At 31.4% G+C, this 14,450-nt stretch overlaps 2 protein-coding genes across 2 annotated transcripts in view; both read left to right on the top strand.

The window, feature by feature from the left end:
• Positions 1–2,390: 2,390 nt before the first annotated feature.
• On the top strand, positions 2,391–9,555 carry LOC107456334 (flavin-containing monooxygenase 5). The gene is made up of 3 exons (XM_043049073.2): positions 2,391–2,533; positions 6,101–6,746; positions 8,535–9,555. Exons 2-3 carry the CDS (start codon positions 6,105–6,107, stop codon positions 9,489–9,491), a joined length of 1,599 nt encoding a protein of 532 aa, XP_042905007.1. The 5' UTR covers positions 2,391–2,533; positions 6,101–6,104; the 3' UTR covers positions 9,492–9,555.
• Positions 9,556–13,709: 4,154 nt separating this feature from the next.
• LOC107444012 (flavin-containing monooxygenase 5) overlaps positions 13,710–14,450 on the top strand; it is a 12,548-nt gene continuing 11,807 nt past the window's right edge. The window contains exon 1 of the mRNA XM_043049077.2: positions 13,710–13,932. The gene's annotated coding sequence lies outside the window, so the exon portion shown is untranslated. The remainder of the gene's footprint in view (positions 13,933–14,450) is intronic.

Genomic DNA, 14,450 nt, shown 5'->3' with positions numbered 1-14,450 from the left:
AAAGACCTTTCCTCTTTGGTACATCCTGAAAATGTAAAAAAGAAATGTTTTGAGTCACCAAGAAAAACAAACAAGCAAAACCTAATTACTGTTTAGACATTAGCTCAGTGTTTCCCAACGTGGGGCCCACGCCCCATTGGGGGGCAATTTGATTGCTAAGGGGGGCAATTCGAAAATAGACTCGACAAGAGTTTAACCCTTTTGCTCCGGGCCATTTAAATGCAATGCTAAATTTCGACTCCAAAATTGAAAGAAAAAAGCAAATTTGCTGCCAATAAATGTTATAAATTCGTTTGATGAGACCAAATTATCAACTGGGTATTTGACGTCGTCTAGTTAACCTCCCTGCGGAAGACGGCAGGCTCCGCGTGAACCCCCAGACGCTTTAAAATTTCGCTAAACAATGCAGTTTTTCGCATCTGAAGAATAGACGGAATTAGAGAGGAATTGAAGAACATCTTGTTGAAAAGCTGAAAACAAGAAAATTCTCAATGCAAATAGATGAATCAACTTTGATAGACAGTGTGGCTGCATTGATAACTTAAGTAAGATATATTGATAAAGGGCATTTTGCTGAAGAAAAGTTGTTCTGCAAAAGATTAAAAAGCAGCACTACCTCCAAAGATATATATAATAAGCTAAAAAACTACTTAGATGTCAATAATATAATCTAATAGATGTCAATAACCAATGAAAAATATAACATATTATGCTGCAAACGGTGCTTCTAATATGATGGACAAGAAAAATGGTTGCTTAAAATTGATGAAAGATGATAATCCAGAAATGATTCTTGTGCATTCTGTTATTCATTGGGAAAACTTAGTAGCTAAAAACATCTCGCCTGTTCTGAATAAAGTACTACATTCAGTAATAAAGTGTATCAATGTTATTAAAGCTAATGCCAAATGTGAGCGTCTCTTTAAGCTATTTTGTGAAGAACAAAATGCAGATCATGTGAGATTTTGACTTCACACCGAAGTAAGATGGCTCTCTAAAGGGAACTGCTTGAAAAGATTTAGGGAACTGTTTGATACTCTTAGTGTTTTTTAAGCGACAAGCCTGAAATGAAGTAGTCGATGGTAAAACATTTGTGAGTTATTTTGCCGATATCTTTGAAAAACTAAATATATTAAATAGGCAACTTCAAGGAACAAATAAAACTCTTGTTGATGCAAACGCGAAGATATTTGGTTTCATTACCCTTATTGAGTTATGTCAGAAATATATTAACAACAAAAACTTTGAACAGTTTCATTGGCTGCAAAAATGTGAAGTAAATGATACCGCTTTACTTGTTATTGTCGATCAACTGAAAATTCTATCGACTGATTTAAAAGAAAGATTTTCTGATTTAAAATTAATTGATTTTCCAACATGGATGATGCAGCCAATGTGAGTGGATTTGTCTGATATATCCAATATGCAGTATCAAAAAGAACTCGCAGAAATGCAAAATGATGAGTCAGTTGAAACTTGATTTAATATAAAAGGAGTGATGGCTTGGCTTTGCGAGGAAACAGAAATCAAGTACCCAAATTCAACCAAATATGCAAGAAAACTATTGTTACCGCTACCATCTTCATATTTAGCTGCATGTGGATTAAGTGCTGTAAATTGTAAATGATTTACTGGTAAAAAAAACATCGTCCGGATATAACACAACGGGGAGACTTGAGACTGAAGCTAACCAATTTAAACCTAAAGTAAAATCTCTGTGTATCAAGCGCAAGGATCTCACTAAATTAAAATATTAAATTATTATAGAAAAATTTTATTAAAATTATTTCGCATTTGAATTTTAGCTTTTTATTATATGTTTTTAAAATTTACTTACTGTATTTCGTTAACAATTTCCTAGTGATTTCTTCCTAAAACCTATCATTTAAGTTTCTTAAGTGAACAATTAAATTTTTTAATGTTAAAAATTATGTATATGTTACATAGGGGGGCATAAGAATTTTAGAAAGGCTTATGTGGGGCATAGCACAAAAAAGGTTGGGAAACACTGATCTAGAGTTTAATAAAATGCATTCAACATTTTATCTTCTATTCTTTTAAATAGAAGTTAATGCTTGGTAATAATTATAAAAGATTGGTTTTAAATATTTGTATACATTTTACTGGTTATAATTCTTTTTAATTCCTGCGTAAGCACTCAAATATTGTCTCCTTCGAAATGCACATTTTTTCGTGGTTTAGACTTCAGCCTTATATTTTTTTAGTAAGGCTGTACTAACAAAAACAATACCTACCACGTTCCTGACAGATAATGCATTTTTGATTATGCATTTTTTTTTTATAAAAATTATAATCATATTCTAGATAACAAGAAGGTAGAAAAAATCCAGAAAAGATTCCAATTACATAACTTATCATAAAGTGTGTATAAATTGACGAGAAAAAGCTTTAAAATGCTTATCATAACTCGTTATATACAATTATTATTTATGAGAAGCAACAGACAAGTTACTAAACTATTATTACGCCAGAAAAATCCATAGATCATTGGTTTGCAGGGAATTAAACAAAAGTTAGTATAAAAATAGTATGAACAGTTCTAAAAGTATATTGCCCTGAAGTTTCATTAGTTTTTATATAAATATATTTGATTATATTGATATTTAAAAAGTTTGAGGCTATTTTTGAATGATTTTAAAAAATAAACTGAATTTATTCGATATCTATAATGATTAAAGCAGGATTGTTTATCTTCTTGCCTGTCTGTGTGTTATTCTTATTCACTGTCTGTGCTGGTGCTTTATTTTTATGCTTATAAAATACAACTTTCATTTTTCCTCATCTAAAAATTTATTTTTAACTTAGTAAAGAAATTTGAATATAGCATTTTATTGAATAAAAAACATTTTATTCAACGAATGTCTAGTTTTATAAAAGCATGTTTTTGATAGAATGTGATTATACATCAGATTGTGCTTATATTTAATTTCATTATACTTTATTTTTTAAGTTTTTTTTTTAATAATTGATACAATTTCAATAATTTATATACGCATACATAGATTTGGAATAATATATTAATCAATTTCTTCAATATATATTTTAGAATTATTAATACGAATACGCAGTCGACATTTTTAATTATCTTTATTTTAATTACCTATCTGCTTGTGCTTAGAACTATTTTAGCAACTATTTAATCAGATTTTAACATTTTTGAAAATCTTATTCTTTTCGCTACCACGCATATTATTTTTCATTAATACACAAAGAAATTTTTTTAGTACTTTTTTGTCGGTTTTCCTTTAATATAAAATTCCTTTTTAACTTATTGTAAAGTTTTTATTAAAAGAAGTTTAGAATTATTGCCAGCTAGCTGAGAATAAAATCTTGTTGAGAAATTAAAAACATTCTGCTGTTTAAAGTTATTCGATAGGAAACAGCTGACTATTTATAAAGCATTCTATTTTTTCAAAAAATGAAGATAAATGATTGATTATCTCTTTTTTTCTTCTTTCATATAACTTTTACATAGAATATCTAAAATAGTCTTGATATCTTATAATTCACTGCAAGGAGTATATAGATAATGAACATAAAAAGGTGCCGAAGTCATAGCCAAAGTTTTTAAGTGTTTTGAAATATCTCAGTATCTTAAACATCATCCTAATATCTTAATTGGGGAAATTAAATTTTTAATTACCGCACCGCGTGTGATTCACAGAACTATTTAACTAATAAGTTCATTATAATTTTTACTCTTTCTTTATGCTTTGTAGTATTGCATGCAGATTTTTTTTCTCGATAATATACTAAACTATTTTATTTAATTTTTGTTGATACTTAAATTTTTTCTTTAAATTAACATTCGGATTGCTAAGTTTGTTTTAGAACTATAGCCAGTTAGCTGATAAGATTTTAAGAACATTTTCTATGTTAAAATTATTCAGTGTAGAGCGTCTGACCGATTGTAGTATATAAGTGCACCCTTTTCTCTAAGATTGAACAAACAAATCATTTATTAATTTACTTCATTGTTTATTATTTGTTTGGTTTGTGAAAAGTAAATACATATTAGTGCAACTCAAAAATTCATAACTGTTTGCTTTATTAAATGAATAAATTCAAACCGCAATTTTATTATGACGTTTAAACTTATATATTACACAGTTAAGAAAACTGTTTTTTAAAAAAAATGTTGAAAAAATTCTTTTTTTTAAAATTACTTTTTTACTTTAGACGATTCCCAAGATATTATTATAGCATAATTTGTTATTTTGTTAAGCAGCAAATACTATATTTTGAAATTTCTTAGATTCCGAAGCCGTGTCAATTTTAGAATCATCTGATTTAAAAAATGTAATAAAAAATACGCAATATTTGAACTTATCTTGATAAAAAAAAATAGAGTTGAGAAGGTTAAGGTACTTTTTACAGAAACCGTGAAAAACAATTTTTCCTTCATTTCGTCATAAGAGAAGATAAGACTATATTGTTCCAAGGAGCCTACTCAATCATTTTGCTATTTACAGAATTGAAATCTGATTGACGAAACATATTATTCAAAAACGAGAAAAAATTTAACAATTATTATTTATCTAAGTTTATTCCATTTATTAAATGACATCGGTATCAAGGTTTATTAGCACATGCGATGGATGCCCCGTTTACTATTATACTATAAATGTATTGAATCATAGAGCTTCAATAATTTAAGCAAATTATTTAATAATTTTAAGCAAATAAGGGTATAAAAATAAACTCATTGGAAATACGCCTAAAGTATATAGTAAAATATATGTCGAACAAACTTTGGAATCGATAAATAAGAAATACATTTTCAAACAACTTCGAGCAGGACGGAAACGCTAACTTGTAAAAATAGCTGTAAAAAATTTAAACTCATAAATTAAAATAGCTGTCTTTGTAACAATTTCATTTTGATTCCTGGTGCTAGGGGGCATTCCATTTTCACATTCGACTTTTGAAATATTGAAATAGTTTTATGTCCTTAAAAAGTGCTATTAAGGTTAGCGGTAAAAACAATCGTATTGCATTGATTTTTTTTAGAAAGTAGTGACTAATTAATATTTTTTTAATCTACGAACCTATGCCTTTATCTGATAGTAATATATCTGAACATAATATAAAAGCTCATTAAATGAAAGCTTACTAAAAGCATAGCAAATTTGTTGGAAAATTATTTTTTTTTCAATTTTTCAAACGATAATTCCTTTTGTTGGCTTTCATTCCTTTTTTTCCTTAATAATTTTGCTTTATTATAGTTCTGTTTAAATGAAAATGATATCAATAGCACGTCCTTTAATAATTTATTTTTATATGTTACGTCGGGCAAGCTCAAAGATCAAGGTGAATAAAGGTTACTAAAGATCCTTATCTAAAAATAATAAATGATAATAAAAGTAGACATGTTTTGCACTATTAAAATAGACATGTGTCCAATAATTAAGGACAGAAGTCAATCACGTCTCACGAAGTCTTGAGAATGGGTGCTTATACTTGAACGCTCGAAACATGTCGACTTTTATTTTCCTCTTCATTTTCCTTCGTGAAGTTTTTATCATCAATTATACTGTTTTACACTTATGTCTTGATCATTATTTAGATTAGAATTTTATGCTATTTAAAAATAAACATATGCATTTTAATATTTTAACACGATTCTTGTGGTCTTTAAAAAGGTAAGAGAACCGTAGATTCAATGTTGTATCTATGAAGTTATCATTAAGAGACTCGTTGGAGTCTGAAGGTATGAAACAGCGGCTGCATAACAAACGGAAAAAAAATGGATTGATAGGGGGTATGGTCCCCTCACACAGATATAAAGGTCTTGCAGCTTGATTCCATACTTGAAATAAGGCAGTTTATAATTTCCTGTGACGATTGACCTGAATTGTCCTGCGGTAATTTCATACCTTCCGACTCCAACGAGTGTTGCGCATGATCAAGCATGCGTATTACAATTTTTGAAAGGTTATTCGCTTTGTATTGTGTCAATGTATGTACATAACAAATTTAATAAAAATCGGTCCAGTAGTTCTTGTGATAATCGACCCTGGTCTGAAAATTCTCTTAATTTTTTACACAATTTTTTTGTTATCATTTCTTTTCTTTTCAGAATTATGGTACCAGCAGTCAAAAAGAGAATAGCCATTGTAGGTGGCGGGACCTCAGGATGTGGTGTCATAGCAATGCTGAAAGAAGAAGGTGGCATGGAGCCTTTCTGCTTTGAGAAAACAGACAAACCATGGGGAACTTGGAGTTACCGAGAAGAATCCACCATAGGAGTTCCTTCAATCATGCCAACAACCATCATCAACCACAGCAAAGAGTTCGGAGCGTTGAGCAACTATCCTCCACCCAAAGAACTGCCCAATTTTATGAAACACTCTGAAATCCATGACTTTTTCGAGAGCTATGCAATTGAAAAAGGGGTTTTAAGACACATCCAGTACAATTCAGAAGTCGTGGAGGTAAAACGGGCTGCTGATTATGAAGAGACTGGCAGGTGGATCGTGAGAGTGAAAAATACTCTATCGGGTGAGGTCACTTCAGATATTTATGATGCAGTGACTATTTGTTCGGGGCACATTAATATACCGAAATTGCCCTTATACGAAGGTCAAGACAAGTTTAAAGGAAAAATAATCCACTCCCACAGTGTGAAAGGTGTCGTACCATACGAAAAGAAAAACGTAGTTGTTGTAGGAATGGGTTGTTCTGCCTTAGATGCCGCAGTTGAAATTAGTAGTGTGGCAAAACAAGTAAGTGTTCGTAGGATATGATTTGTTTGCGTGACTTAAAAGACTCTATTTTATCACATTTTATAATAATTTCTTAAGTTGTAAATTTCTCCCTAGTTATTCTCTCTTAAGTTAATTATTCGCTTTCACGAAAAAAACCGAAGTTCTTAGCAAAAATGAGGATGTTGGCTGAGACAAAATTTAAATGGTAATTAAGCTTTTTGAAAGAATTTACATTTGAATTAAATGAAATATCGAACTTGGAAGAGATATATTTCGTACTTTATATTAAAAAAAAAGTTATGCTATATGAATAAAGCCCTAAAATAAGAGATACTGAACCTTCTGCTCAATAATCAGTAACCTTCCCTACTATCGAGACACTAAACTGCAGGAAGAAAACGGGTAGGTGTAACCGCATTTATTTGAAGCAGTTTTCTTCACCATTAAACTACTAATTCACTATATCCAATTATTTTTAGTTCAATTTACAATTCATGATTTTTTTAATTTTAAATTTGCAACAAATATATTTTATTACAATATCTTTTCAATGGCGGGCACTTGGGTCTATTTCTCATTGGCCTCAGAAACGCCAGAATTGCTACTCTTTTATCGTTACCCAGGGGGCGGTGGAGAAGCGTCACCCATGTCATACAACCACAAACCCGTTTATAGGGCTGGTTACATTCACACAATTAAACAGAATCAAGGATATATAACAGAGAGAGAGAAAGTTACACCAATGCCTAGTGTGGGATTCGAGCTCACAACCACCAGCCCCATAGTCCAATACAGTAACCCTTTGACCAGTAATCGGCTTTCATTAAAATATAACTTTTTGGAGTTACCAATTATAGACTATAAGTGACTTGAAACAATCGTGAACATATCGTCTATAAAAGGCCTGCTCTTATTTTAAAACAGAGTGATTTTTCTTCAAAGTAGAATAAATGCTGATTACTCAAAGAGCTTAAAGCATTGGAAGGATAAATAGAATTCGTAATATAAAGAAAATGATCCAATTGGCGTTACCAATTATAGACGATGTGTGGCATGAACGATCGTCTACATATCGTGGAACGAAACGATCATCATCATATCGTCTATAAAAAGCAGCAGACTTTAATAAAAAACTTTTTTATTCAAAATAGTACAAATGCAGATTACTTTAGAAGGGGCCGAGAACGATGCAGGGATAAATAGAATTTATAATTTTATGAAAATGATCATTGTATTCGTTTTCCATTTTAAACGGCATGTGACGCGAATCAATCGTCAACATGTCATCTATCAAAGGCAGACTTTAATGAAACAAAAGTGATTTCTTGAAATTTGTATATTACTCGTTGATAAACCATCAATCATACAATAAAATTTTCGCTTGAAAGTGAAAGTAAATTGCCTTAAACAAGTCTTGGTAAGGTGTTCTATTTTGTCACTTCCAACTTAACTGTTTTGGAATTCTGGTAAGCTTAGTTTAAGACAATTTAGGGCACCTTTAAAAGTGATTGATATTTTTACATCACATCAAAATAAACAATTAATCAATATATCCATTACAATAATAATAGCAAAAATAATCAATTACATACATTACGTTTCAATTAATCGAGCTTATTTACCAAATCGTCCTCAAAAATACATAAATCTGTGTATTCCAAAACGTACATATGCACTTACTAAAAATACATAACGCTCTCACAAACCTGAATTTTATTACGAATCAGTAGATACTAATACCTTTTCCTAAATGCAAATTTCAAATGAATAAAATTCGTTCTCCAATATAATTTTTTTTCTTTTTAGGTTTATCTAAGTACACGAACTGGAGCACATGTTCTTAGTCGAGTTGGTCCTAATGGTTTACCTCTGGATTATACTTTGCTTCGACGCTATCTCACCATTTTAATTGACTTGCTTCCGGCAAATTTTTTAGGTTGGGTTCTTGAAAGCGTCATTATTGACCCGAAGTTTAATTCAAACTTGTATGCAGTCAAACCTAAGTTTCATGTACTTTCTAAAGACCCAGTCTTAAACGACCATCTTGCATCAAAATTGCTCTCTGGCTCTATCATTCAAAAACGAGACATATCAAAATTCACCGAGAATGGGGTCCTCTTTGAAGGCGAATCGTCCGTCACTGAAGCCGATGTAGTCATAATGGCTACTGGCTACACATGGAAGTTTCCTTTTCTTGAAGAAGACATCCGTACAAATATGGAAAACCAGCTTACTTTGTACAAATGCACATGGTCTCCTGATTTAAAGCATTCCACAATGGCCTTCGTGGGATTCTTTTTACCATTTGGTGCATCTTTTCCATTGGTAGAAATGCAATGTAGATGGGCGGCGCAAGTGTTTGCAGGGAATGTAAAACTACCTTCGAAAGAAACAATGATGGATGATATCAAGAAAAGGCTTGAAATCAACGAGCAAAGATATGCACCCTGCAGTAAACAAGAAGTCCGCGTCGACTACACACAGTTTCAAGACGAGATTGCTGAACAAATAGGCGCTAAGCCGAATTTTTACAAAATGTTATTTACAGATCCGCAGCTCTTATTCAAACTAATATTCGGTCCTAGTGTCCCCTATCAGTACAGACTACAAGGACCACATCCGTGGGAAGGAGCGAGAGAAGCTATTATGAAATGTGATGAAAGAGTACTGTGGCCATTAAAAAGAAATGATGTAGAAAGAGTGGATGTTCGATATGTTCGATATGCAAAGAAATTTCTATATTTCTTGCTTCCCTTTTCGTAAAAGGAGTGTTTCTCTGTGTCATGCATCGATTGAAATTTTCAATAAAATTGAATTTGTCTTGAGTTATTTTATTTTATTTTTTTTAATGGATGGCACTTGGGTTTATTTCCCATTGGCTCCAGAAATGCCAGAGTTTTTGTTTTCTTATTGTTACCCAGTGGGCACCAGTGGGGAAGCGTCGCCCACGGCATACAACCATCAGCCAGCTTATAAGACGGGTTACATTCACACATTCACGCAGAAGAAAAGACATAGAACACATAGAGAGAGAAAGTTACATCCATGCCTGTGGTGATATTTGAACCTATAACCACTGCCCTCGTAGTCCTGGTCTAGTACAGTAACCACTAGGATCACTGATCTAGTACAATAACCACTAGACCAGTGATCGGCTGGTCTTCAGTTATAAACTGGCTGTAATTCAGTATTATTTTCAATAATGTAGGAATGGTTGTATTTTTACCCTTGAAAAGATTACTTCATAGATAAATAGCACCGCAATTTAATTACACTGGTGTAGGAAACTTCGAGAATTTGCAGACTTGGTCGATTATCTCTGGAACTACTCTGGACAGATTTTAATAAAATTTGACATGTTCATACATTCATACACCGCAAAACAAATTACCACTAAACAATTGTAATACAAACGCATGATCGTGCATAATTGGAATCGGAAGGTTTGAAATTGCCACAGGACAATTCTGACCAATTGCCAGAGGAAATGTTAAACTGCCTTATTTCAAGTAAGAAATCACACCGCAAGGCTTGTATATTTGTAAGAATGGGACATACCTCCCTGTTAACCCTTTTTTGTTGTTGTTTATTTTGCAACCGCTGTTTCATACCTTCCGACTCCAACGAGTGAAACATCTCCGTAGAGAATCAAAATTGTTCCGCTCATCCTTACGGATGCTTTCCAGACCGTCGCCAATAGCCTATTGTGCAGCTCTAGTGTGACTTAAATAAAGTATCTACTTACCTACCTACAAAATTAACTTTTTTATTTCAATACACGCTATTTTAAATTATTCAGTTTTATAGTAACGCGTTTTAAATGCATAACTATAAACAAAATAAACACGTTCTATTTCCGGGACGCCGTTCGCTTACCCTACTACGATCACATTAATCAGTTAGATAATCTGGCCAAACGAATAAAAAATCACCAAGTATTACAGAACGCACAATAAACGATATTTTTGACCAGGGCCATAAGCCAACAGATATCACTTTATATTTGACAAAACTAAATCCTCCATAATTTATATTAAATCAATTTATTTATAATTTTTTCCCCGCTAAGCCTATCAGAAAATTCCATTTTTTAAAATATTTCTATAATAAAAAAAATCAACACGTCCTATTTTTAGAATTAACGGTAAACCCGCAATCCGGTAAATAGACACGAGGACAGACACACAAATTCTTTATTTTAGTATAGGTATAGATATGCATGCATAGATTATGAGTGATTTGTCCTCTTGCATTACTAATCAATCAATTTTTTTTTAATCGCACGCTTTTATTGAATATTTATCTTTGGTTTCCTTTGTTATGTTATCACAAATAGAATCACCATTAATAATTTCGCAACCTATTTTTATGACATGGCCTAATTCATAGCTTAAAAGGTATATGAAACCAGGTGATTTTTTATATTGATACTTTATATGTTTTAAGAGCATGCTTCTATTAACTTAAATAACGGAGACTCAACAAGAACTAATAAATTAAATTTGAAGTTTTCTATTAAGCCATGGGTAAATTCTGAATGCCAAATTTTAAATTTTACTTTAAGTATAGTTAATCTTTTTATTGAGTTCAAGTTCTAACTCATATTATTCTAAATCTAATAGCATGAAGCAGCACCGGAATATGCAACAAATAAAAAAAAAAATTGAAGGCTTGTATATTAGGTGCTATGAAAGCGTAGCATTGTAATTTTAGGGAGTTTACCCATTTCGGAATGTGGAAAAAAACCTATTACTACCATACAAACCTATAACTACCATACATGTTAGACATCTATAATTGGTATAAAAGGTTCTCACCACCACTGCAATTATAATGTCAATATCAGTAGTATTTAATGCCAACGTCTGTAATAGTTTGGCGATTGTCTACATCCTTCGAAAAAAGTACCGATACTAGTTCATTGGCTGAAAATGATTATAAAAATATTAACAATTTTAATGAATTAAAATCAATTAATTTTGGCACTAGAAAAAGAAATAAAAATAATCTATATATTAAAAAGCTAAGTTGATATGGAAAAGGTATTCGTAAATTAGAATCGTAAAAATCTAGCATTTTGTTATTTTCGCCAATGATGCTCAATTAAGTTTGGTTATAAGTACAAATTGAAATAAGAAAAAAGTTCTGTTTTTAAAAGGTAAATTAATGGAGTAAAGGAACTTATTAATCTGGGTAAACCATAAAAAAATCGCCTTATTATTATTGATGCCAATGAATCTTAATTAATTTTAGTAATGGGTATCAATATTATTATGTCAATTGGTACTTTAAATAAGTACTAAATATACTAATATTGGTACCAACATATCTACTATTTGTGTCGTCGGAAGTGGCTTTTATGGCACACCAAAAAAGATAAGTTCCAAAAAAAAAAAAAAATTGCTGATTGTGGTACTTATTAACTATCAGGAGTTGACCTTGAAAAAAAATATTACGCCATGTCAAATGATGCTAAATGTAATTAATCGTTATTTCGATGAGATGAAGTTCTTAAAACATGTTTAATTTGATAACATAAAGCTACCAGAAAGGGCAACAAATAATAACAGGAAAAAAATTGGAATTGATTTTGCTTAATTAATTGTATCGGTATGCGTCTTTTAGTTTAGTGCACAATTTCGTAGAGTTGGTTAATACCTATTTATTGATTATTTACTTTTTTATACCCGCTCAATAAATGTGTATTCAGATAATAACAAATAATCATCTGTACTTTCATTGGTTAGTCATTACTACTGTTGATTGTAAGAAATGAATTTTATGAAATTTTTTTATTGGAATCGTTATCTTAATGTACGATTGGTAGGTAGATATTTCATTTACGTCGCACTAGTACTGCACAGTGGGGTATTTTATTTATTTTATAACCGTCGTTGAACAGCATACCCAATTTCGGGTTTGCGATGACTAACATTCAACTCCGTAGCCTTATAATTTTGAACACAATGCAGAAGACAATGAAACTCCTGGATCAAGTATTGGAAAAAATTTGCTTTTATGAAGGACTTTTTAATGGATTAACCCGCATTTGTGTTACATGGAGGGGAAAACCATGAAAACCTCTAACGCTTAGCTCGGCAAGGGAACTCTAACCCGTCTACAACTGAGGATATTTTACGTCAGTACTGTGGTCCGTGAGAGCTGTGAGCGGAATTCGCATCAACCAGTTACCGCTGGGATTCGAACCCGGTTCACCTCATAGGAAGGATGCTTAGCTTCGGTGTTCTAGTGGGGACCGCGTCTGTCCACTGCGGAACAATGCGTGATTGATTGCAGCAAAAAATAATCCTGTAAATGTAACCTTTTTTCGGCAATCTTGAATGTTTATTAACCAGCGTACTTGAAAAAAAGAAGAAAAAAATTAAATAATTATAATTGCAATTTTAATGTATGATTGATCATGATTGCAATCAGTCAACTATCATTAAATAATTTAAATTATTACAACCATGAATACAAGTATGCTTAGAAAAAGTGTAGTTTGGTATTTATGGTATTTATGGAAATATATGGTATGATTGGTATAAATGAAAATAAAGTATGGAGTTCCTACACTAAAAATGCATTAAAAATTAATAACGCCCATGAGATAATGTTTTGTTTTCTTGAAATTCAAATTTCGAATGCAAATGTTTCATCTAGAGTTTTAAAAAAGGCATTCAACATTTTATCTTCTATTCTTTTAAATAGCAGTTGGTGCTTGGGTTAATAGCAGTTGGTTAAATAGCAGTTGTTTATAAAGGACCAGTTTTAAATGTTTGTATACATTTTGCAGGTTATAATTCTTTTTTATTCCTGCGTAAGCTCTCAAATATTGTCTACGTCGAAATACACATTTTTACGTGCTTTGGACACCGGCCTTATATTTTTTTTAATAAGGCTGTTCTTACAAAAACAATGCCTAACACGTCACATGTCAGATAATGCATATTTGATTATGTATTTTTGTTTTTAAAATTCTAATCAGATTCTAGATAACAAGAAGTAAGAAAAAATAACCAGAAAAGATTCGAATTACATAGCTTATCAGAAAGTGTGTATAAATTGACGATGGATAGCTTCAAAATGTTTATCACTACTCGTTATGTACTATTTTTATTCGATGAAACGCAACAGGCAAGTTAAACTATTATTTCACCAGGAATATCCATAGATTTTTGGTTTGTTTGGAAGTAAACACAAAGTAAGTATAAAAATAATCAATTCTAAAAATATATTTCCCTGAAGTTTCATTATCTATTATATATAATTCTCTTACGTGGCTCCCAAATTTTGGCTGTATTTCTTTTCCGCCGGGGGCAACGTTTGCTTTGTTTTGAAAACACCAAAGCATTCTGCCTTTTAATGATGTGTTTCTGATCTAATATTTATAATTCTCTTACGTGGTTCCCAAATTTTGGCTGAAGTACTTTCTACAACTAAATAAGATTCTTTTCCCAACAGTTAAATATTTGATTTATTTTCTTCATTCATAGAGAAAACAGTCGGCAAAGAATTCTGTTAGGTTAAAAAACATTTCGATAAAAAAATAACGAATTCTAAAAGAAATAAAAATAAACAACATAAAAAATTAAAATGCTGTTGCCAGCCATAGAATTTTTTGAAAGTTAACTTAGCAACATAAATCAAAATGACATAGAAGCGCAACTAGATCAAAATTATGATACCTGAGCGCTTGACGTAACAAATCCTTCAATTCTA

Source organism: Parasteatoda tepidariorum, chromosome 6 (assembly GCF_043381705.1).
Source record: "Parasteatoda tepidariorum isolate YZ-2023 chromosome 6, CAS_Ptep_4.0, whole genome shotgun sequence".
Lineage (NCBI taxonomy): Eukaryota > Metazoa > Arthropoda > Arachnida > Araneae > Theridiidae > Parasteatoda > Parasteatoda tepidariorum.
The sequence above is the reverse complement of the archived record's forward strand: the minus strand, read 5'-3'. Positions and strand labels throughout refer to the sequence as shown.